The following is a 26,793-nucleotide window of genomic DNA, read 5'->3' as shown; positions in this document are numbered from 1 at the left end:
GAGATATAGAAATGAACAAAACAGGCAGCCAGGCCGTGCTTTCTAGGAGTTTATTTGTTGATGAGGCTTTACATTTAAATAGCACTTCATAGAATTCTTTTATATATATGATTATAATGCATCTCAGCATGGGTTAAAATATGAGGAATTTTTTCCCAATTAGTTTGATCTATAATGCCTTTTGTAATGTTTGCATTATACTTCAGATTACCTCTGTGTAGCAGCCAGGTGTCAATCTACCCTCATTTTACCCATCAATCAATATAAATAGTTTTATACTTAGACCTGCATTAGACACTGTGAATGGTATATATAAGAGATGTAGCTCTTGCTGTCTCTTAGAAAGTCCAGTATGGTCTAGGTATTGTCTGAAAGTGCAGATATAAAGTGCATCTAGTTCAAAAGAAGGAAAGATTTCTGTGATCTAGCATAGTCAGGGAAGAATTTATAAATTAAAAATCCAAGGGTCTTTTCATGTAGACAGCAGGGCAAGAGGAGAACAGGGGCTAGAAACCAGCAAGCTCTCAGATCTATACTCCTGTGGTCCTCCTTTGTGCTTTGAGCCATACTTAAGTTTAGGCTAGAATATCTGGTCTCCCCACCTTGTGTTTTCCCTCATGAAAATTACATGAATAACATATAACTAAATCATGAAATAGGTATTTTGCAGAACTAGGATTCAAGTGACAGAATTAATAAAGTTTCCATTAAAAACTGATGAAATTGAACTGATTATTTTTATATATCTATATTTGATCCCTTAAAGATTTCTAGGACAGATTTCCAAAATTCTTGTTTCTATATATGTGCATTCAGTTGGGAAACCTGTGCCCCTTACTAGCCAAAATTAATGCATTCAAAATTGAATTCATGCACTTTTTATTAAAGAGCTAAATTTAAATCTCTATGGTAACTACTGCAATAAATGTGCAACATCTTAAGCTATGATTATACTGTCACACTTAGTGATGTCTATCTTAAGTACATGACTACCAATCGTTTTACTGTTGTTCTAGTCAACCAGAAATGTAGTTAAAAAAGGAAACCAATTATGACATTTATTTAAATAAGCTGACTGATTTCAGCAATAACATTCTAGATACTAGGAATGATTCTTTTGAAGGTGTGAAATAATGTGGACGGAGGCCTTTGATCCAACTGTTCAGAAATTGAGTATTAAGTACCAGTAAAACTGAGTTTTAAGTATCATTTAAAAAGTAGTTGCAGATCTTTTTTTAAAATTTTATGGAGTTTTTATTTTATTTTATTTGGTATTTGTAGATTTTTAATGTGTAATTTTTAAATTACCCTTAAAAAATAAATCCAAATTAACAGCCTTCTACATCTGCAAAAATTCAAACTTGATGAATTAAAAATCCTTAAGATCCTTTATAATCAAACTAGTCACTGGTTTACACTGCAAATAGGATAAAATTGAAATCAAAATTTTGGTGTAGAATTATCAGCACTTCTTGAATGCTAAGATATGTTTCTGCATTAACCGTTTCTATTATCAAAAGTTTCACTACATTTTTCTACTCATTGCATTACTTAACAATCCAGCAACATGCAATTCTAATTTTTTTGGTTTTTTCTCTATTTAATTGGTCAACTAAATTCTTTGTGTTTATATTTAAATCCTGTATTTCAACTGGCCAACTAATTTTATATTCTATATTTTTAATTGGTCAAACGAAGCTATTGGGGTATGAACAATTATCATACCTTCTATAACTCTTAAATTAACATAAGAAGATATAAATAAATTGTTCAAGGGCAAAGCATCCCACACAAATTCTATAATGATGTATCTAGATAGTGATTGGGACTGATGTAAAACACACTCCTTGATCATTTCTCTGACCCTGCAAGAGAAAACCCCAGGAACTACAAACTTTCTTTTTATAGTTGGAGAAGAGAATAGAAACTCTTGGCTCTTTAAGGTCATGGAAAGTTAAAGACGTACCTGAAGAAGTTGGAAATGTGTTGCAGTGTCGAGGCAAAGTCTAGGGAAGGTGACAGATTTGAGAGTTAGCTTTACAGAATTTATAATTGAATGAGCGTGTGAGAATCGATGAGTTTGCCAAGAAAGAAAATAGGGAGAGCAGAATAGCAAGGCATGTCCTTAGGTGGCACCTACATTTAGGGGTGGGAAAAAAAAAAAAGAGAAACTGAATGCTAAGTCAAGGCTGTCAGAACAGAACAAATATATATCACAAAACCTTAGAAAGTTATGGTGATTTTCAACAGTGTCAAATGCTGCAAAGAAGCAAGAAAGAATAATGAAAGCTCATAAAAATCTTTATGAACAGTTGCAGATGATAGAATCAAGATACTAGAATATAAGATGTGAAGCAAATTGGATCGTGAGGATAGAGAAAAGAAAAACTCTTTAAGAAGTTTCCCAGTAAGTAGGAAAGAAAGTACATAGTAACTTGAAGGGTAAATATGATCAAACTAATTATTTTATATTTGCTATTCTTTTATTTTGTCATGGGGGTAAGATAAAACGTAAGCTGATAGGAAGGATTATTAGAAAAAGTAGGTGATACTGAAAAAGAAAGAGGAAAGCACAATTGATGAGATAAATACTTGGCGGTGCTAAGAGAATATTATAGATACTAAAGGACATCCGTGCAACACTTTCTGGTTTGTACCAGTTTTTAGGTTCATCATTTTTTTCCTGTGTCCTTACCAGAACACTATGGGTGAGTTGTCATTACTGTCTTATTCTCTGAATAATGCTTTTGAGTTTCAAAGAGACTAAGTCATGTGGCTAGAAATTGGCCGGGCTGAACATCAGCCTCTGCCGTGTCCTCTGCTCCCAGTCCAGCCCTTCTCTACTCTGAGTGCAAGATCCCAAGGGCAGGTTTTAATTTTGAAGAGAAGAGTTGCCTCGTTTTCCTAGAGAAGAAACTAAGGCAATATGAGATGTTTCAACGTGGAAATGCATAGAAAGTCAGGTCAGCTGTTCTTAAATTCAAAAAAAGTAGAAAGCCCGAAATTCTCCACAAACTGATATTGAGGTTTGATAAGAGGAGAAAGTTTTGGATAAAGCATATCTCCTTTAGCAAGCATTTTAACGAGCATTGATGTTCTCTGTTAAACAACCTTTAAATGTCACAAGAATGGCATCTTGCAATTCTAATGAAATAGAGACCAGAAACTTATCTTCACTGTGCCTAAACATCATATCTGGACAAATAAACTTTGCTCTGCATTCTCCTTGTTTGTAAGTGAGCAAAGTATCACGCTAAATGTGGCTATTTTAGTGGTGGTTACTTCTTCACTCTTCTTTTAAAGTATGATATAGACTACATTTACTACTACCAATTTATTTTTAAAAGATCAAAAACTGTCAAAGTAGAGTATTATTTTCCTTCACAGTGGGTCTTATGGGTATTTGTAATGAGTGCTGGAGGTGACATCAATATGGATATTTTTATGTTTCACATTTATCTCACTAAGCATTTTATGGCAAAAAAAAAAAAAAAAAGATGCCTGTAAGATGATTTTTGGAAAGGAATCATAGTTTTTCACTGATAGCATTAGAGCTTTATATGGGCTCCCTAGGGAAAGTATTTATCTGAAGCAAAACTTATAGCTTCCTATAAAAATGTCTCAGGTCCTTGACAAGAAATAAAATGTCTCTAGCTGACTAAAAACTAGGGAAAGAAAATTCTGTCCATGAAAGGATTACTGTTAGGATAAGTACCTCTTAAAACAGTTCTTTTCTTGTAGGCATGAGACACTGTTCTTCAACTGTCAGATGCAAATTGATGATTGGACTTTAATATGCCCAGTACTAACAGTCACAACTAAATGGGCTGTGAGCTACTTGAAGACAGAGATCCATGCTTTATTATTCTTCCTCTGTGCCCCAAAGCCCAGCATGGTGCTTGACACAAACTTAATGGTTAGTGTATATTTGCCGAATAGACACCGGCCAAGGCCTGAAGAAAAATGCTTGAGAGGGGAGAGGTCATTTCCTCCTCTCAAGTTTATCCTGGGAACTTACATTTAAAAAGCATTTGACCACTTTACAATTTATACAGGAAATTTCATTTAGACTAAAATGCTACAGCCACAGTCAGGTGAGGTGGACAGTTTATAGATGGAGAGATTGAGTAACCGAAGGATAACTCTTTCTGAGGTACCAAGTTTTCTTCTCCTACCCCATCCAAGTTCTTTTTAAGTATCTCTGGCATCTGCAAGAGAGCAGGAGATGCCGCACACTGCAGCTGGGTACCCAGGTGGTCTACTGATATTCAAAGAGGACTGTTCTGGCATGAATTCTAGGGCAACATCATGCAGCTGTCAGGAGCTGCTCTGTGGCTAGAAGCAGCAGATGTTACTGGTATCTGACAGGCAGTCGGATCATCAGACATGGGAGGACACCAGTGTAAAATGCAAAATATCTGACCCAAATATGATCTAATAAATCACAGACCCTTTCCATCCAGTTCTCAAAAATCTCATCTATGTACAATTTTTTTCACATTCAAGATGTATTCATAGGATTAATTGTACAATGAGAAAAGCACAAATTCCAATAATTCTACTTTTGTCTTAGTTACTATTCCCCTAAAATGCCCTGAAAATACTTCCAAAACCTCTAGTACTTACCACACTTTAAAATTATTGATAATTGAAAGATGAAAAAGTAGGACTGTCTCGCATATTTTTTCTCTTGCTCGTTTTTTATGAAATACCTGCTTGCACCAATCTATGCTAATATAAAAAGCAATACTTTTTTGTGAATACGAAAAGCTAGATGCTGATTTTCTTAAGCAGAACCACCCCATATTACGCAGCATTTGCAGTATCTGGTAGGCTGCTTTATGTTCTTCATTTTCTGCCTTCTGTGCTCATACGTGTCATTTAGGCAGAAGATGGAAGATTTGCCATAACACAGTCAGGATCTGAAGGAGAATTGGGAATTTCTTCAATATGAGCAGTCCTGATAAAATGTAGAATAATGACAAGTAACAATTCTCCTGAGGCGAAGAAATACAGTAGCTATAATATGTGGTAATTCTGAAGGTCAGAAAGCTCCGAGGCAAAGAAAGTCATTGAGAGGCAAAAAGTGATAGATAGTAGAATGGACATTATGAAATGATGGTGTCTATATATTGGAGGTATCTGCACTATGCACTTTAACTGCTGGGAATGGGTGTTTGTATTTGAGGACAGTGGAGAGAAGAGGTTAAAAAGATCCCGTCTGTGGCCACTCCCACCTCACCATCCATCTGATACCCACTGGTTCATATGCAGACTGCCTCGGTTCCGTTTCAAAACAGTTCCCTCACTTCAAACCACACTCAGTATAAGCACACCTTTCTATTCTTCTGCTCCATTTTCTTCTTCTCTGCTTTCCTTTTACCCTCTTCCCCCTCCCTCCCACCCCCAATTCCCAGGAGTCATTTGCTAAGTCTTTGGCAAAGCAAAAAGATAAAGCTGGGTTGTGAGGCTTTCCTTAAAGAAATTTATTTCAGAATTAATATGTTAGGCCCTGTAGAAAATGAGTAGGTATAAAAGGGTTTGTTTCAAACTCGGGGGTTTTGGGAAATTCATTTCCAAGTTGAAAAGAGATCACAGATTCAAGATGCCCAAGGATGAAAAGTACTTTGGAAGGGAAAATATCTGATAACTGGATATTTTGGTAGCAAATTGATGGGATATATGAAATAGTATAAGTTCGACTCAGAATTGTCTATATTTCATGCCAATATGAAAATAAAATCTTCAAATTACTCTAATATATGGTGATTTCCTGAAAAATTCTCATTCTCTGAGAGAACAAGAGTACTTTTGTGATTTCCCTTGTTTTTTATAACATTTACAATCTTTCTAAAATAGGAAACTCCCAAATCTGAGGGGAAAAGGAAAAAAAAACCGCATTGACTGCCTCATAAGTTTGACAGTGTTATATCTTGCATAGTTTCTCGTGTTCAGAGAATAATACCTACACAACATGTACTTCTAATACAGCTAAAGCCAAGCCAGCTTGCCCAAGTAGGAAAATGTTGATTAAATTTTGGAGAGATGTATTATTCCTATCTAAAAATCTGATATCTAGGGGCACGTGGGTGGCTCAGTCAGTTAAGCCTCTGCCTTTGGCTCAGGTCACAATCCCAGGGTCCTGGGATCAAGCCCCTCCTCAGGCTCCCTGCTCAGTGGAGAGCCTGCTTCTCCCTCTCCCTCTGTATGTGCAAGTTCTCTCTGTCTCTCTCTCAAATAAATAAGCAAAATCTTTAAAATAGAAATAGAAGTGGTTGTATGCCCCATATAAAGAGATCCATCTAAATCCTAGAAATCTAAAAGAAAATTTAGCCATTATCAACTTCAATTCTTCTTCTTTTACATATGAATTTTCTGAGGACTCTCAAGATTAAGTGACTTAATTCCAAATTCTATGATCAGCTTGTATTTACTTCAGTTAAGAATACAGTTTTCCAATTTCAAATCTGGTGCTTTTTCTTTTTCATTCAAATAATTATTTTTGTTTTAAGCATTAAATTATCAAGTACTGGATACATTCCTTGGGCAGTTTGACTTTGTGATTTCTTGCAACTCAGGTACACACTTAAAGGCCACAGCAGCTGATCTGCCTCAATCCTCATAACAACCCTTGGAGGTCTATTCTGCTAGTCTCATGTTATTACCTGAAACCTGAAGCATGGAAAGATGAAGTCTCCAAGTTCACCCCGCTAGGAAGTGACAGAGCCAGGATATGACCTCAGGAGCTAGAGCCTATACTACCATAACTATTGTGCTACCTGGCCTTTACAGTCTATTGTTGTTGTCATTAAGGGCATATTAAACAGTGACTTTGTGCCAGAGATAGTATGTGTGTGGGCTGGCAGTGGGGGGATAAAGATTAGTATAAAAACAAGCAGCTACCTGAATTTGGCACAACAGCTGTAAAATTAGAAATAGTAGCACTAGAACTGAGATTGCAGAGTTAGAGCTTATGAAGTTTATGAATCTTAATTAAAATGTCACTGATGTAGGTGCCAAAAAACATGAAAAGAATAATGTATGTTAGTTAATTGTCTTCTCGCTGGGGGAAGAAAATCAAGTAGATAATCAAATGAGCAATGGGCATTTTACATTTTGATTAATAACCTTCTCCATCAAAAGACTCTCATAAAAATATCTGGGAAAGAAAACAAGTAACTGGCTAGCTTCAGTCCTCTGTGGATAAAAGGACAGTTTGTATTTCATACATGGTCAAATTTACTTGAGAGAGATACAATGTACATGTACAAATATTAATTTGTCAGAAGTCTGGAAAATAACAATCAGATATGCTCTGTGATACAAAGTAATTCGGACATCACATGCTCATGTGGATGAGACATCATGTTTTATTCAGTTTTTGCTGTGTTCAGACACTGTAAAATAATTTCAGAGAACAAAATATAGTGTTCTAATTGGAAACTAATTGGCTATTCTTTTAAACTCTGCACTGTACCTAAACCCCTGGATGTTAATATTGCAATTCCAGTAAGAGGCAAAACCTACCAAGTTTAAACAAAATACTTTTTAAGAAGCAACAATAAGCTGATTCACTACAGATGCTGGTTTCCCTCAACAACAGTAAAAGTTAAGTAATATACAGATAACATTTTACTTCTTCCCATATGAAGTATCAGGCACAATGCTTGATATATGCTATCTTATTAGGGTCTTAGGAAGTAGTTGTTATATCCCTGTTTTTCAGAGGGAAAATTAAGGCCTTGAAGTCTTAGATAAGTTTCACAAGTATGCACAGATAGTAAGTGACAGAACTACTGGAGAAACTACTTGCTTATTTGTAAGCCCAGGTTCTTAATGACTGTGTCATAGTCTTCCTTCTTTTAGTCTTTTCTTCCTTTCTTCCATTTTTCTAAAATATTTATTGAAGATACACTAAGGAAAATTGTCAGGGTAGTTATTTTGGGGTCTCCACTCAGTTTGAGTTCTTGCCGCCATAATATTTAACCATGTAGTTTTCTGGGAACTCTTTACGTCTGAATTACTTCATATTACTGAAGTGTCTCCTAATTACAGAGTAACTATTTGGTCAACACTTGATCAATTAAATGTTTTGTTTTTACATTAACTAATTGGGTATTATTATGACCAGATCTGAGCCTAATTAACGCATAATGTCATGCATTCCTACCTTGATCTTTTCATTTTCATGCAAATTTTGAGGAGAGGCTATCCCTGGGTGATGCAATATGAATGTTAATCCACACATTCTGTGCGCACTGTTGGCAATGGGAGAAGTACTCACTTTATTCCAGGAGTCAGTTGGCTGTGGCTCACAAACAAAGCATGGGCCAATAGTCACTGAGTCATGAACAGTTACCTCTACCTATGTTACCACTCCTAAATATACTTCAGAACTGCCTCCATCTGTGAGAGTCAAAGTCAGGGCCAAGTTTACTTTCTGTCTTGTAAGTCTGCAGCTATTACTGCATTATGCCTGTACATGTGCTCACAAAAATCTCACTGCAAGTTAGCATGATAATCAAACATCAGCACTTGCATGTACCCTTACCTCTTTGCCTATTATGAAGGAAAGAAGAGATACCACTGGAACTCAATATTTGAATGTTTTCAAAGTAGGGATCCTTCTTTTTGTGTACATATTTGGGACATAGAACCCATGAGCCTACAAACCAGGGGAGGGCCAAGAAGTGACAGAGTGGAAATAAAGTGCCCTCCCTTACCCAACCACAGTGCTAATCCATATTTGCAAAAAGGCATACTGTGAACTCAGAAGACAGTTGTCAATCACTGGTTTGTATGCAACAGGGTTTATTTTACAATCTAAATTTAGAGAAGCACAAACTTAAAATGATTTTTTTTCCTCCCATCATTATATAATGCTCTGAGGAATATTCCTTTCCAATCTTGATGTCATTTAGGATATACTCAATAGCTTTCTAGCCAATTTCAGTTATTAAAAATACTAGTAATGTTCAGTTTAAAGCTTTGGTTTCATAAGCAGTGCATGCCTCAAATTCTCTTCTCTCCCCAGGCCCATGCTGATAGAAGCACTTACAAGGGGGAAGGCAGGGTTTTCCCGGCTGCCACTCCCCCAGTGTATGTCAAATAGGAGGGCTACAGAAATGTCAGGTTTCATCTGATTTCATGTTTTATGATGGCTGCCTGTGATTGGCTCAGTTTGGTTCCACTTGCTACTAGTGGCCTCCATCCCTGAGTCTTCTATACACAGTTTCATTGTTTTCTCAAAAGTGTTCTCAGCTTCACCTTCTATTGCCTCTGTTATCCAAGGGCCTTTTGCAGAGGTTTAAATCTTAGGTTTAAGATTTAAGGTTTAAATCTTAGCCTCTCTCTCACCCTGTGTGGTCTCCAACTGCCTTTCTCAATGCTGATCTGCCATATTGTTAGTCTCACAGCTCATTTTCCCTCTTCTCTATTCCATGATCTATAGAGTTTGGGAACCACTAAAGTCTTGTCCCGTTGTCTCCAAAGACTACTTCTTCCCAGGATTACTACATGACTGGACCTACCAATTCTGCTGCAACAAGCTGTCCAGTATACCCTAGCCCACCTTCAGGATTCTCTAGGACAGAGTGTTTCCTATTTTACTAGGATCACGTTTTTCCTTACATTTGAGGCTTTCCCACAGTCTCACTCACTACATTCTGCTGTGTTGTGATGGTAACACCAGGGTAGTCTGCTGATTTTACTGCTCTGCAAGTATCCAACAGGGAGGGAAGTGCCAGGCTCTCCTTCACTCATGTAGTTCCCCTATATGAGTTGGGTGAAGGAAGAAAGAAGGTGTTCATTCATGCCTGATCCATCGAAGAGGAGGGGGACCTCTACCACTACTAACAGTGTACAATGAAAAGAATGTCTGAAATTCCCTCTCAAGTGAAACACATCATGTGCTATTTCTTCTGAATCTGGGGCACTTTGCTGAATGGCCTGGTACAAATACCTGAGTATTTACTAAATCGTGTTTTCAAGAGAGAGATAATGTGAATTTGACTAAATGGTTACTTTAGTAACATTAAAAATTAAGATTGTATCATTTAGCAACCTTGTTTGTCATAAGCCATCAACCATTTCTAATGTTTATCTCTTGTGCCATGACCTCCAAAGAACTTCCTCAGTTCCCAAAGTGTGTGAAATAACAGTGGCATTTCATTTTACTAGACTTACTCTGTTTAGTCTGATACTAAAAATACTTCTTTCATAAATGCTGTTTAAAACCCCTCCAAAATATGTCTGCTTAAATCTCATCATTCTGCCAAGGATGCTTTTTTTCTTAATATTAATTTTGGTAGTTGATTTTGAGTTATTCATTTTTCCATTCAACCAACATGCAGTGACATCTCCTGTGTAACAGGCACTGGGCTTGGCTGGGAGGACGGGGAGGTGGGGGTATGACCAGATAGCTCCACTGCCCCTTGGGGAAAAAAGTGCACAGCCAAACAAATGAATAAATTACAGATTAGTGATAAGAAAAGAGGGAAATAAACAGAGTGCTCGTGCAGAAAATAATTGGAGTGGGACACTTTAAATATGGAAATGAGGGAAGAGCTCTCTGATGCAGCGAAGTTTTGGCTGAGATGAGAAGGTTGGGAAAGAGGCAGTCAGATGCAGGGCAGACAGAATTGTATTCCAGGTATAGGGAAAGCACTTGTTGAGGCTTTGGTGTGTGAAAGAGTATGTGAGTTGTTATTCTAGGAAATGGCAGAGGGCCAATATCACCAGTGCTTTGTTGACAAAGGGAGAGAATCATGTAGGGTCTGCGAGGCCCTGCTAAATGTTTTTGTTTATATTCACAGTTCTGTAAGAAACCATGGAATTATTTGAACACAGAAGTAAAGTAAAATGATTAAATTTTTTTAAAATACCACTGTGCTTTCTCAGTACAAAACAAATTATAGGAGAGCAACAGTGAGCTCAGCAAGACAGTGGTTAGGACAAGGGTGGTGGTGGAGAGACAGAGAGAGATGGATATAGGGAGAATTAATTTTATAGATAGGAAAGCCAGGATTTGTTAACAGATTGAATATAAATGATGAAAAAAAAAAGTCAATAATGACTTCTAGGGTTTAGCAAGGGGGAGGGCTTCTGTTTTCTTTTTAATTTTTCTTTTTTTTTCTTTTGTTTTTGGGTTTTTTGTTTTTGTTTTTTTGTTTTGTTTTGTTTTGTTTTTAATTGTCCACCAGAGTTAGAGGTGGCACTGTTTATTCATGATTGAAAGGACTAAAAGAAAGTAAGACCTGGCTAACAGGGCCAGGATGAATCAACAGTTCCACTGCAGACATGTTTATTTAGGTGTACCTGAGACATGCAAGAGGAGAGACCAAGTAGATTTGGACACACAAATATGGATACCAGAGGAGAGGTCTGGGCTGAGATGTCACTGTTGAGGTTGTGAGTATTCAGATCGCATGCAAAATAATAGGATGAATAAGACCACCTGGAGAATGAATGAAGGACAGTAGAAAGGTAGAGGCTAACATTTAAATATAAATTCAGGGTGAAAAACATATAAACAGTGAAGTACTGGGAGGAAAAGCAAGACAATCCAAGAAAGGAGTCTACTAGATATTCATTAAGGGAAACATTTGTGTTTTTCACCATGGCAGTTTTGGGGAACTGTAAAAATAAAGAGCATTTCATTATGAGGAAGAGAAACAACATATGTCCTAAAAATTTTAGGTTAATTTACAGTTAAAAAATTTTAGGTTAATTTACAGTGAGGGGAAACAGAGAAATGAGATACTTTGAACCAAGAGAATATTGAGCAAGGGAAGAACTTTTTGTTGTGTTTGTAATCTTTTTACTTGTTTATTTTATTTTTTTAAAAGATTTTTTTTATTTATTTGAGAGAGAGAGAGAATGAGAGATAGAGAGCACGAGAGGGAAGAGGGTCAGAGGGAGAAGCTAACTCCCTGCTGAGCAGGGAGACCGATGTGGGACTGGATCCTGGGACTCCAGGACCATGACCTGAGCCGAAGGCAGTCACTTAACCAACTGAGCCACCCAGGCGCCCATTTACTTGTTTATCTATTTTAAAAATCTATTTAAAAGATAGGAGATTTTAGGAGATGTTATGTGAAGGTAAAACATTATCTAGTAATGAGCAAAACTGTTAATGTTTCTGGAGAAAATCAAAGGAAGAACCAGACTAGTGAAGTTCTTAAAATCGACTTAGGCATATGGTCTAGACTGATGTACAAGTATTGATTTATCTTTGATAGGAGAAGGATCAGCTTCCTCCATTTTAATGGAATGGAAAGAATGGAAGAATTGTATAATTCCAAGAAGGCTTATAGATTTAATGCGACAAAGATGAGAGAGTTACCAATCAATTAAATACTCTGATTATTTAAGAATGCTCTCTCCTGTCTTTTGAGGGCGATAGTGAATTCCATTCCATTTTAGTGTTAGGTTGAAACTTCTTTACTGTTCACATTATGCTGTTTAAACAATTAGAAATGAGAAAGAATGGGTAGATCGCACATGTAATGCACAAGCCAGTGTTGATGAATATACCTTGTTATTTACCATCTTCCATTTTCTGATAAAAATGAATGTCTCTTACTGCTACCCAAGCCCAAGGACAACCCTCTTCTAAGATGAAAATTGCCTGAGGGGTCAACTGGAGAAAACTTTATCTTTCAAAATAAGCAACTCTCCTTAAAATAAGAACAAAAAAAGAACAGTATTAGTTACAGTATAAAACCCAATCCTTCCAATTACATAAAGCAATAACTGTGGCTCTTGTTTATTGGGATAAACAACCTGTAGCACATATTCAATGTGTTAAATGTATGTAACAAACATATATATGTGTGTTATATGTGTGTATATCTAATGTGTTCAGGATACTGAATAACTAGCCTCAACTACACAGTAAATCCAGGACACCAAGAAGTATATGACATATGCTTTCTAAACTTTGTAGTTTTAAAGGAGAGATGGTGAAGTAAACAATTGCTTACAAGATGGGGTAATCAGTTCTTCGTGAAAGGATGTTTAAAGGAGCACCTGGGTGACTCGGTTGAGCACCAGACTCTTATTTCAGCTCAGGTCATGATCTTATGGGTCATTGAATCCAGCCCTGAGCTGAGCTCTGCACTTAGTGGGGAGTCTGCTTGAGGAATCTCTTCTTCTACCCCTGCCCCCACTCATGTGTGCTCTCTCTCTCTCTAATAAATAAATAAATCTTAAAAAAAAATAGAAAGGATGTTTAAAGTACAAAAGTCACAAAATACTAAACCTCTGCACATGTTGAGCAGATGTAAAGGAGTCCTAGCACATTTTAATAAGAATGACATATCCAAAGGTGTAAGACACAGTGGATTTAGGAAAGCTGAGAATTAAAGGTCATTTAAAATTGCAGATGAATGGAGTATAATCGGTTTTTCTCCAAATCAAATTTAGTTATTTACCATGGCATCTAACATGTACAAATTCATTAATTCATAGCAGATTTTCGATACTAAATGTCTATTAAATAGCAATTAGGCTAACTACTAGAAACTGAAAATTTGGTAGTCTGATAAAGGCACATGAAAAAATAAATGCGGGCGCCTGGGTGGCTCAGTTGGTTAAGCAACTGCCTTCGGCTCAGGTCATGATCCTGGAGTCCCGGGATCGAGTCCCACATCGGGCTCCCTGCTCAGCGGGGAGTCTGCTTCTCCCTCTGACCCTCTTCCCTCTCGTGCTCTCTATCTCTCATTCTCTCTCTCTCAAATAAATAAATAAAATCTTAAAAAAAAAGAAAAAAATAAATGCATCTTACTTCCACAAATCCAGTGCTACAATATTTACATAGATAAAGCTATTCTAAATTAGAGTCTTTTGCCAAACTGAGTACACCTGTTCTAAATTTTGTGTCCATCCAATGTTTGTTTGAACCGTATAAAATCTAAGATTTGGCCTTGGTTAGACTTGTCAGACAATAAATATTACTGCATTATTTACAATGGTTGTGATAGATCCATTGCTCCTTTTCCCAGATTTGGCAATGTGGAGGCTCTCTGGAGATTGTGACTTGCTCCCATGTTGGTCACGTTTTTCGGAAGGCAACTCCCTACACTTTTCCTGGTGGTACTGGTCATGTCATCAACAAGAACAACAGGAGACTGGCAGAAGTTTGGATGGATGAATTTAAAGATTTCTTCTATATCATATCCCCAGGTAAAGATGATTTCTTCCTCTGCAGGGGAAAATAAAATTTTAAACATGCTGCATATGTGTTTCATTATTGCTACTATTCTACTAGTTTAAATAAAATGTTGTTTATCACCATAATATTACAGAAAATCGTCTTTGAGAAAGTTGTACTATGAAGTCATTTTTCACCTAAAGTGAGAAAGACTACACTTATCTCACATGCCTAAATACTCTCTTTCTCTTTGTTTCTTTCTTGGCACAAGAATTATGCTAGAAAAGTGGAGTAAGCAGTACACAGAGAGATCCAAATATAGTTAATATGTATTGGCTCAATTTAAGAGAAACAATATTTTTTAAGGAGAAGTAGCCTAGATTTCCTTGTTTCACAAATAAAGCTTGCTGAGTTGGTAAGAAATTTTGCTAATGTTTAAAGAGATGTTTTCTACTGCCTAAATAATTTCCTGAAGATATAGGATGGTAAATTATGCAGATATTAAAATGTGTATTTTTAAACAATACTAAATGACATAGCAAATTACTCATTAATTGATATGTGGAAAAGCATAATATAGGATAATAAAATATTACCCTACTTTAGTTACAGATAGTAGATATGGAAATAGAAGTAAATGTAGACTATCACTGGGTGGTGGGACTGTGAGTAATTTCATTATTTTCCTTTTTATACTTTTCTAAATTTTTAAAAAATAAAACATACTACTTATTTTTAAAAATTTATTTTAAAAGAATTTAAAAGGAAAATAAATTTTAATAAAGAATTTTAAAAATGTTTTAAAGAATTAAGAAAGAAAAAATGTGTGAGAAAATTCCATACCCGAGTGCTGTGATTATAAATGATCTCATTTTTATAATTTCCTAGTATTTTTCCAACATATTACTTATTAAAAAAACAACCTCTGAGACATTACATTGTTTTTTAAGGAAATAAGATAAGACATTATGAGAAGCTACAAACAAAGAGAAGACACAGGGGCCCTCAAGACCTCAAAGTTTAGACAAAGAGACCAAAGCATAAATTAATACAATGGGAATTCAACTGTACTGATACAATAATTTTTAAAGTTCTATTTTGCTAATTTATATTTAGGCCATGTGGTCATCAATGACATTATTATGTAACCCACAAGAAAAGCAACAAAAATTCATGCTAACCTCCTCTTTTTCACATTAAAATCTATTACATGGTTTGGAAAAACCAGTTTGGGTTCCTTTTTTTTTTCAGAATAAAAATTTTTTTTAATTTTTTTTATTAACATATAATGTATTATTTGTTTCAGGGGTACAGGTCTGTGATTCATCAGTCTTACACAGTTCACAGTGCTCACCATAGTACCTACGGTGCCCATAGGTACTCCCCAATGTCCATCACCCAGCCACCCCATCCCTTCCCACCCCCTCCACTCCAGCAACTCTCAGTTCGTTTCCTGAGATTAAGAGTCTCTTATGGTTTGTCTCCCTCTCTGGTTTCATCTTGTTTCATTTTTCCCTCCCTTCCCCTATGATCCCCTGTCTTGTTTCTCAAATTCCTCATATCAGTGAGATCATATGATAATTGTCTTTCTCTGATTGACTTATTTCGCTGAGCATAATACCCTCCAGTTTCATTAATGTTGTTGCAAATGGCAAGATTTTATTTTTTGATGGCTGTATAATATTTCAGTGTGTGTGTGTGTGTGTGTGTGTGTGTGTGTGTGTGTGTGTGTATACCACATCTTCTTTATCCATTCATCTGCTGATGGGCATCTAGGCTCTTTCCAGAGTTTGGCTATTGTGGACATTGCTGCTGTAAACATTGGGATGCATGTGCCCCTTCAGATCACTACATTTGTATCTTTGAGGTAAATACCCAGTAGTGCAATTGCTGGGTCGTAGGGTAGCTCTGTTTTCAACTTTTTGAGGAACCTCCATACTGTTTTCCAGAGTGGCTGCACCAGCTTGCATTCCCACCAACAGTGTAGGAGGGTTCCCCTTTCTCCACATCCTCGCCAACATCTGTTGTTTCCTGACTTGTTAATTTTCTCCCATTCTGTTGACTATCTTTTAGTTTTGTTGACTGTTACCAGTTTGGGTTCTAATTGACATGCTCTGATTTCTGAAAGTATATATGAGGCTGTGAAAGCTCTTCTTTTATAGATAAAGAGGCAATAAGCAGTGTGAACTTTCTTATTAAGATCCAGTATTACTATAGGAAAGAACAATGAGGGCAATGCATGTGTAAATGTGTGATTAGGCAAAGGATTGTTTTCACACGTTTTCAAGCTTCTTCTATGTCAAGAAGCTATTGTCAGAAACACTATTTCACACATAGATGTATTTCTCTTTATAGTAGAAAGCCAGTCCAGATATTCACAGAGTTGAGTTCGGCAAGAACATGTAAAATTCGTAGCAAGGCAGTGACATTTATATAACCTTTTCATTTTCTTTTGACAATACTTTCTGATTTCAAATCATTACCTTTAGAAATATATAAGCTCAAATATGAAGAAAGGAGTAATGGAAGAAAGAAATGTGTTATTTGTGATTATATACAACTTATATTCAGGAATATAAGCAATTGAGAATAATTGCCACCATGTGTATTATATCCACTCATGATGAATATTATTTGTAAAAAGTGATATGTTAGTCTTTTGTATAATTTCCCATTGAGTGAAAAAGGCAGATAAATGGTAGAACCATTTCTCAAACTGTAATGAAATGACAGGCTTTAGAGTTTAAAGGGTAAAAAGGAATGCTTGCTATCTGGAACTATTGACTTTATGTTGCTCAGCAGGGACTGTTTGTATATTCTGGAAAATGTAGTTTTTACATTACAATAAATATCATTTGGAAGCTTATTGTTCTTATGAGATGGGCTCATTTAAATCCAGAAAGGTATTTTAGAAAGCAGAAAAAGGACAATTGGGGAATATGCTGAAAATATCTAGAACTTCCTAAGGGGCATTTATGTTTCTGTATGTCTCAGAAACTGTCAGCATTGCTGAGCATGGGACCTGCCTGCTGTAGTATGGGCAAACAGGAAAAACCAAAAACACAAACCAATAAATTGCTTTCCAGTGGAAAAGGAAAGGAAGTAAACTGGAGACTAGAGCTGGACTTCAAAAACAATTCTAGCCCTGGGCAACTTTCAGGTCACCCAAAAATGGATAAAATGGATTGTATTGGAAGTCAGGAATCTGGCACTTGTATGGTGTTGAACGTTTTTTGAGTGAATAACTATTTTAGTTATTACTGATGGTTTCTGATACTCTTATAATCAAAATCATGGATTTCTTTGCTATCATCTAGAATTGTTGGGATTCTATTTTTCATTGCCTTGAGTAACAGAAAAGTTTGTAAAGAGAGTAATTGGTGTACGGGGATAGTGGAGGCATCCATGCATGGACATCTACACTTAGACTTACATCCTTTGCTATAATATACATAGAAACACACAAACACACACATGTATTTATGAAAAACTCTAAAGAGCTTATATTGAGTTCTGTTTAATTCTCTAGAACTTCCTTAATAATCTAGCTGAGGAAATTGTTGTAATTCTTTCTAGAAGGACCTCCATGTATCTGTGAATTTGCTGAAGATGTTGCCGAACATCTTCGGCATAAAGATGGGCATCTTTTATGAGGAGACTCACATTTTCTACATCAGGGCTTCTATTACAGAATCTTATTCTTCTCTTATGCAGCTTCTCAAAATGCCATCATTAAGTACTGAGTCTCTATGAATTGAATTCTGACAACTTTGCTTCCTTTCAATATGCCCTATAAAATACTACCTACCTACTTTATGGTTTGGTTTCTGCTTCAGCTCTGTCCTGAAAAAAGTATTACTATGTACCATATTGTTTTATGTTTATTACGTGTCTCTACATCCAGAGACTTGTAGTTACAGTGCTTAGCAAGTTTCCTGTCACTTTGCAGTCCTTGAAAAAAATATGTGTTAAATAATTAGAAGAATCAGTGAATGACTAAAGGAATGAATGCATTTTAAAAGGAAGCCACTTAGTTTTCTTCTTTTCTACTGAATTCTCCATGGATGTCTGGTCTATCCCAGGGAATCTCACAAGAATTGCAGCAAATTGGGAGCCTTTGTCCCACTTCTCTGATCTAACCCCTGATTAAGGACTCTCTGATAAGAAAGAGGTGAAAAATGCTCTTCATATATCCACGATGTCATTCCTCTGTGTTTGCCATCCGAAAAGAAGGTCCCATTGGCTTACCCCATGTTCTTAGGGTATGATAATTACACCATAATTATAGGCCCACACAGTAATACAATCTTACCTTCCAGGACTAATATAAAATCAAACAGACACGATTTAGGTAGACAATAACATTCTGTAATAGAGCAGCATAATACAAGAGCCCATAAACTTAAGATTACTTTTACACATGTTGATTTTTATTTTTCTCATGACAATGGGATGTATAAATAACTATGTATGTGAATTACCTTTATCTGATTTATTTTTTCAAAATATTTACTGTATGTCCTAATTGTCTTGCCTATGCCCATTAGCCATTGGCCATATTGACAGAGCTGGCAGAGTCTAATTATGTCTCTCAAATGGCTGCATGAGTGAAGAGTAGAAATACTTTGAAATAGCGTCGAAGAATACATTTTCAACATTTGTTTAGTTTGCTTTTTGGCCGCCTTTTTTAGGATGCAAATACTATAGCATCATTGATTTTTAAAGCCCTGTAGGCTCTTAAAGTCTGAGGCAGTTTTTACTAATAATTGGGCTGTTTCAGCTTGAGGCAATCTGATTGTCCTAGCAAATCCTTTGAAATGAAGTGATGTAAGCAGAAACCACTTCACAGAGCACCCCATTAAAAATGGCAACAATTTTTCCTGTTGGTCACAGGTAAAAAGTTTAAGAACTTTAAAATGGAGTGTGGTTATAACACTAACCGTATATTCGAAATGCTGGCTGTTCTATAAATATTGATTTTCTTTTTGGGGGAGGTGGATTTCTAACTGTGTATCAATTGACATGGTGGGTAGAAGCAGCTGTCCTTATATAATCTCCGGTTGTTCTTCCTTTTCTTAATGGGCAGCTTGTGCTCTTGTTTTGAGCAGAAAAAACAAATAGAAAATAGAATTTAAAGATCCCCAAAACATACTTTAAAGTATTTGTATGTAACTGGGAAAACAGCCTATTTTCCTTTGGCAGTACTGTAGCATTATGACCTGTATTCCAGATAAACAGAAACCACACATTTAGAAACACACCCTTGAACTTATTCTGAAAGTTAACTCTATTTGCTAACCTTTTAAAAATACTTTAGAAAAATCAGTTCATCAAAGGCAGCCTTTGTTAGCACCATCTTTGGATCATTATTAAAGTTCAAGACCTATATTCATTTCTATCTCTTGAAATTTTTATCTATGAAATACAAATGTTTATCAGCCTGGTGATTTTTTTTAAAGATAAAATATTTAATAACCAGCCCTTTGAGTGTAGAGCCTAATTTCTTTTATAAGTCATAAAAATGTGGTTCCAGGCTGATTTTATAAGCACAGGTTTGATGTTCCCTGCAAAATGTGCAGCATGCAGATTTTTTTTTTTAATAATCCAGGGATATCAATTTTTGTTTGGGTTTACATGAATTCATCTGAAAAGAGTACAGCAATTCTGAACATAAAATACATTTGCACCTATGCATTTTGTATTTTTATCATTTAATAAACACGTTTTCAGCAGCATCAACCATGGTATCACCGAGTGAATATGATATGATGAGGAAGAAATTCTAAACCATTTTAATATGCTATATTGTATTAACATGCAATTCAGTTATCTGGTCGATACCATGAAACGCTAAATGTGCAAGTAAGGGGTGAGAGCTGTACTCAGTGTTGTTGGTACAATGGACAGACAACTGTTTTTCCTTCCTACAGTTAAACACTTTTGAATTCTTTAAGACATTAGGTCAATTTTTATCATTGGGATTTTTATTGGCATTTTATGGGTATTTATTTGTACATTTATGATAAGACTTCCTTGCTTCTGTCTTCATTGGGTAAGTATTAAGTTCCTGATCTGTACTATGCCAGGGAGGGGGGGACGCAAACACAGAAAAGATGTTGCCTTCGCCTCTAAAAAGTTAACCATCTAGACTCTGAAAAACAAACTGAGGGTTCTAGAGGGTAGGGGGGTGGGGGGATGGGTTAGCCTGGTGATGGATATTGAGGAGGGCACGTTTTGCATGGTGCACTGGGTGTTATGAACAAACAATGAATCATGGAACACTGCATCAAAAACTAATGATGTAATATATGGTGATTAACATAACAATAAAAAAATTAAAAAAAAAAAAAGTTAACCATCTACATTTAATTAGTTTAAACGAGAAATGAAAATAAGCCCTTAATACACGGGGAGCACTTTGTCAAGATTTAAAAGAGAGACTGAGGTGGACTACCTACATTTTCCTTGATTTCTCCTTCTCAACTTAGAAGCATCAAAATCAAATAAATCTCTAATTCCTTTCTAGTCTACTGGCTAGGTCTTCTCAAATGCCTTCAGTTACCCTCATTCTTCCAGTCATTCCTCATCCGGGAAAACTCCTGATTATCCTGAGGCACCTCCCGCCTCGAAGCTTGCCCACTTTTCACCTACTTTTACCATACTTCTGGAGGACATTCCTAAAAGTAAATTTCATTTGATCTCTCACTTACCTAACAATCTTTTAATTGTTGCCAGAAGTAACAGTACCAGGACTTACCAGAAAGTCAAAAATCTGGAATGTGGCCAACACGGCCCTGTGTGATGTGGTCCTCACCCAGCCTTCCAGCCCTTCTTCCCTGGTTTTCAACCCTAGCTTTCCACATACCAACCATGTGGAACTATAGTCAGGTCGACAGTTTAGGATGCTTCCTCCAGCTTTTAGGTTTTTGCAAATGTCTAAAATATTTGATGACGTCATAGTATTTGATGAGCTAAGTATGAGTTTACCTCTGCATAAAGTGCCATCATTATCCGTGTGCATTCATCATTCATGGACCAGGTTTATTTTAGTTTCCTGGGAATTCCAGTGGCTTCCCCTGTTGTAGGATTTATGCATTTTTAGAGTATTTCTTCCCTCCACCAAACTCTGTGAATAAAGGCACTATATTTGTTTTTGTTTTGTTTTGTTTATTTGGTTGGTTTTGTTTTTAGAGTTCATTGAGCTCAATTTTTTCTTACTGTATTTGTCAGAGGCAAACAAAATACAGGTTTCAGTCACCACTTCCACCAAATAACCCTCTGTTAAGCATTTGGTGTCTGTCTTTCAAAACCTTTTCCTATGCATTGGCATACATATACAGACATATATACATATGTTAAGTAAATAAGATCATATAACAGGTACTATTTAATTTCCTTTCTATTAACTAGGTAGTATGTCCTATAATGTTTTACATAGAATTATATCATTCCACCTTTGCAACTAAGTAATATTATATTGCGTGGATATATTAAAACTTATTTAATTATACCAATAAAGTCAAGCATTTGTCAGGTTTTAGTTATCTATTATTATAAAATAGTTAAGAAGCATTCTTGAAACAATATCTTTGTGAATCTGACAGGGTATTTCTGAAGAACATAGCAGCTTAAGAGAGAGAGTTGTTGGCAGACTGCCTAGATTAATTTAGATCCTCGCTCCACATAACCCCTCTGTATTTACTTAACCTATCTATACTTAGCTTCCTTACCATAAAATGGGAATTGCAATAATAGGGCCTTCCCCATAAAGTTTTTTGAGACTTAAATGAGAAAAGATATATAAAGCACTTACAACAATGCTTGGCAAATATTAGACACTCAATTAGTGCTAGATATTTGTTATAATTAGTCAGATATATTCACAGAAATTGATTTATTAGATCAAAGAATATGTACATTTATATTTTGGTAGATGTTTTCAGAAATTCCATCAAAGAAAGACGGTCACCATTATCCCACCAGAACTCTTGAGCACTTACAATGTGCTGTCACCACTCTAGATTTTCGATACTTTTTATTTTTGCATATATATGTGTGTGCACATGTATGTGTATATTTATTTATATTTGCATATAGATTTACATATATATGTAGTTTTTTTTTCATACTGCTACTAGGAATGAACATCTTTTTTTATTATTACTTGGATTCCTTCTTTTTATTCAGATCATTTGTTCATTTTACTATTGGATAGCTTTTGCCCTTTTATATATCCATAGATATTTGTGTATTCTGGTAACTAATCTTCTCTATGCTATATCTACTGCAAGTATTTTCTCCCAGACTACTATACATATTGTAACAATTGATATACAAAAAGATATATTAAAAAGGAATTTAATTGTTGAAATAAAATCTGGCTGGTTTAGCCTTTATGGCTTAAGGGATTATTTTTTGTCAAAACAGCACTGCCCCCACCCCCACCCCAAACTTGGCAAATTTTAAGTGCCCCAGAAGTGTTTGTTGAGCAATTTAAGTTTGAGTTTAGTAAAATGCGTGGGATTTTTTTTTTTTTTTTAAGATTTCAGTGATCTCTCTGGGTCATAATATAAGCAGAATGCCACAATCAGATGACTCTCCTTATGGAAAGTGTTATTTATCTTTATCCACGGAACATAAATAAAAGTATTAGCTTCAACAGTTACATCATCTATAGCTAGTTAATCAGCTACAGCAGTTATAGTTTTAAATAAATCTATTAAATGATTATATCAGTTCCCATTATAGTAATTCTTTCCAAGTATCTTGAATTGTATTCATGGTCCATTAAGCTAATAAACAGATGGTATAAATTATGTTTATTGAATGTTACAAAAATATTGAATTTGAGCAGTAAGGGTGGATCGTTGTATCCTCAGTCTTCGATTAACAACTCAGAAACTCAGATAATTAGCCCCTCAAATGATTTTATCATTACCGAATCTAGGTAGTTTCTAGAGTGAATAAATATCACTTAAGTTCTAATATAGATTTATTCACAGAATTATCACTACCTTCCAGAATTTAGATACCAAAATTATTCATACATTTAGTTTCTGCTTCTTCAAATGAAACATGTATAGCTCTAGTCTAATCATTGTGTGTGTGTGTGTGTGTATGTGTGTGTAACTTCTGCAATATTCTGAAGTTTCCAATAAGTAGATCCTACCCCACTTGGATTGGATGGTCATGATTAATTTTCATTTCCTTAAGGCTTGTTCAACTAGCCAAAGTAGAAAATTACAACATTTTTCAAATTGGTGTAAATGATCACGAACACTCGTGTAAGATGCATGGATTTTTACTGTCAAGAGTTGGCTAAGAGTTTTTATTTGATGTAAGAGCATTAAATGTGGATCAAACATGATCCAGGTGCATACAGAGGCTTTATCATACCTACTTTCATCTTGTCATCTTCAGAGTACCCCCATTTCATTATTTAATTTTAGCATAACTAAAATTGAACAGCTTAACACTTATATAATCAATTGCATTAAGTTTCAATTCTAATTCTTAACTCAGTTGAACGGCTCACTCTGCCACTCAGCAGTAGTCATTTACATAAAGTTATTGATGGTCAGATGGTTACAAATTACACATTTCTTATTTCAAATACTCTCAGGCTCAGTCCCCTGCATTAGGTGTTCTGGTAGATTATCTTTGCCTGGACGTCTATGTTATCATCATCTTGTAGCTATTTTAAATAAAATATGAGTTCAGTTCTGGAATTATTTATTTACATATGCTCTCTGGAAAGTGAACAGAGTCGAAGATAACCTTTAGAAAATTAGGAAACATAGTCTTTTCTAGATCCAATAATGACAGAAAGTACATTAAACTTCTCAATTGAGGCTCCTTTAAATAATCCTTTGCAAAAATAAAACAATACAAATAAAAAGACTAGCCATATACTTGCCTACCAGATATTAAACACTAATGACAGATTACCTCAGCATCCTAATAATTTATAGTTTTTTGGGAGTAGCTCTCCTTTAGCATGTTAACACAAATTATTTAGAAAATAAAAACGCTATTGTTAATAGTTATCTTTATCTAGTGGGGTAGTTAGGTAAAGAGAGCTTTGCAGCAAGTCTTTGGTAGAGAAGAATGTGGGGCAATAGTTATAGGCCAGGATGGAAAGGTGAATTAGGGGGACAGGGTTAGGGCTTTGCAAAGGAAAGTGGAAACAGTTTCTGAAAAGTTAAGATACTTATTTGACAAATAGGCTTTTTGCATGCTTTTACCAGAAGCAGCATTAATATGAAGTAGTTACTGTTAATGTGGGATTGCCGATGCCTGAAGAGCAGGTGGCCGCCATATTGATAACAGTCTATAAGCCACCTGATGCGAAAGCTCTGCTTTAGACCATGTGCACACATACACATGGATTCATTAACACATGGTCAATGAAGTAAGTACTAATTCATGTTTTAATTGCAAGAGACATGAGCCAAAATTAAGAGATTGTTATATTTTATAAATAAAGTGACAAAATAATGAAGAACTCAGATCAGTGTTTATTTTTGGTTAGTTTGGCTTAGCAAGTAAATTTTACTTATTTATTTATTTATTCAGCAAGAAAATTTTAAATAGTACATATTAGCGATTTGACTTAAGGCATATTCTAAATATATGGAAATATCGATAAAATATATTAAACAGTTAAATCTTTGTAATTTATATGGTTAAAAGTAAGATAAATGAAGTTATAGTGATGGTGTTCTTATGACTGAAAGTTATTCTGTCAGAACTGTCATTACTAAGTGAGCTCCATTATGACATTATTTTAGTTTTTTAAAACTGTTTTGTATATAAATTTTGTGCATTTTTGGTGCAACATCTCAGATAACAAAATTTGAGAACTTTGATTAGGGATTTTGTACAACTTAATCGTTTAGGATATTCTATTATTTCAGCAAAATTTAATTATATTTTCAGTAAAAGATTCCCATCAGAATTAAAGAACTTAGTTCTCAAGTGTCTGAATAAGTTGTTTAATTGATCAAAATGAACACCAAGTTAGATGTAACTATATGTAATGAGTCTTCGATCTATGATATATAAACAACAGTGGGAGGAAGGGGGGCTTTGACTGGGAAATAAGGTAAGAGATGGTGCAATGTTTTTACTAAAATGGGATATTATGTGGAAGAGCTTAGGCACTTGTACAGATTCAGAAGATAAGAAATTATAAGCAGACAATTTTAAGTTCTCGATCAAGAAGCTTTCCAGAAATATAATGAATTGATTTTCAATGGATTGAGCCGCTTGTCTTGGGAAATATTCAAACAGAGGCTAGATGTCTGTCTTTTAGAAATGCTTTAATGAGAATTGAATAAGAGGTTGGATTTGATTTCTTATCAGATCTGTCTTTCTAACTCTAAAATTCTACTGTCAGAGAAACTTACATATCAATGAATAAAAACAGTACATTTATTAGCACCTGGTTTAAAATTGAAAAAAAAAACAGATTTCAACTCAAAATGAAAAACTTCTAATGAATTTTTCAACCATGACATAGGAAGCCTTGAAGACGGGTGACTATATATAATTGTTTGTTTGGGACAGTCATGGTGCATGCCTGTTATCTGGGCATAATTATTAATAGCATCCCCTTTCACTCACAACATTGTCCTGATTTAAATAATAATTATTTAGTCATTCTGCTTATGAGGCATTGAATAAACTGTATGTGGAAGTGCTATCCCTGGAAGTGGCTAAGTGGACTGACAGAGATAGCAATCATTATGGCATTGAGTGGGATGTAGACTTCTATGGAGGCAAATTCTTGTCTTACCAAAATCTAGAGAAAATCCATAAGTCTTTTAGACTTCTGTATTGTCAGTTTCAAGTAAATGCTCTCAGTGACTTCTCTGACACCCGAAATAAATGCCCTTTTTTGAAATTCTGTCTACAAAGAGACAATTAGTTTTTTAAAAGCTATCTCTTTGAAGATACAATAATGTCACTGAATTCTGATTCATCTTGATAATGTATTGGCCAACATCTTCTTATCAATTTGTGTGATTATAGTAGGGTTACCTTTTCATTTTTTATATGTAGTAAGTTTCAACTTTCATTTACAAAATAGAGTTTAAACTTACTCAATTTCTTGGTTATACAAGCAAAAAGAAAAATGGTGCTGATATACATATATGAAATATATGTAGTGATATAAGAATATATATTTTCCACATAATAAAATGTATGTATGCATATATAGACATACTTATGTATATATATTTTTTCCACATGAGAAAGAATATATATACACATACATTATATGTATGCATATATATGTGTGTGTGTATATATATATACATACACACATACATTTGTGTGTGTGTGTGTATATTTTTTTTTCCAGATTCAGAATTGCTTGGGAGATATTGACTAATTTCAATCTCATTTTTGGCTGTTTAATATATTGTATTTTCTCTAGCAATAATAAAAGTGCCTTACTTTTAATATATTGGAAGGTAAAGCCATATAAAATTCTCATTTTGATTGAAATATCATTATAGGTTACAGTCTGATAGCAGATTTCCCCACATGTTTGGAAAGCTAAGTAAACATGCCATAATAATATTTGCCAGCATCCTTCTTTCCAAAACGCAGAAGTTCTCCTATAAAATTATTTT

The 26,793-nt window shown here is 35.1% G+C and overlaps 1 protein-coding gene and 1 long non-coding RNA gene across 3 annotated transcripts in view; one reads left to right on the top strand and one right to left on the bottom strand.

The window, feature by feature from the left end:
• The window catches only part of GALNT13 (polypeptide N-acetylgalactosaminyltransferase 13), a 566,099-nt gene that overhangs the window by 380,958 nt on the left and 158,348 nt on the right, over positions 1-26,793 (top strand). For both annotated transcript variants that reach the window (XM_025854761.2, XM_073884009.1), the window contains exon 9: positions 14,004-14,184. In XM_025854761.2, the coding sequence (XP_025710546.1) occupies positions 14,004-14,184 (181 nt within the window). The remainder of the gene's footprint in view (positions 1-14,003; positions 14,185-26,793) is intronic.
• The window catches only part of LOC112810890 (uncharacterized), a 42,995-nt gene continuing 30,334 nt past the window's right edge, over positions 14,133-26,793 (bottom strand). The window contains exon 3 of the long non-coding RNA XR_003204908.2: positions 14,133-14,203. This is a non-coding gene — a long non-coding RNA (uncharacterized lncRNA). The remainder of the gene's footprint in view (positions 14,204-26,793) is intronic.

The sequence above is a fragment of the Callorhinus ursinus genome, unplaced genomic scaffold, assembly GCF_003265705.2.
Source record: "Callorhinus ursinus isolate GAN/ISIS: 27379988/994484 unplaced genomic scaffold, GSC_fseal_2.0 scaffold2, whole genome shotgun sequence".
In the NCBI taxonomy this organism is placed as follows: Eukaryota; Metazoa; Chordata; class Mammalia; order Carnivora; family Otariidae; genus Callorhinus; species Callorhinus ursinus.
This window is presented reverse-complemented; position numbering and strand designations above follow the sequence as displayed.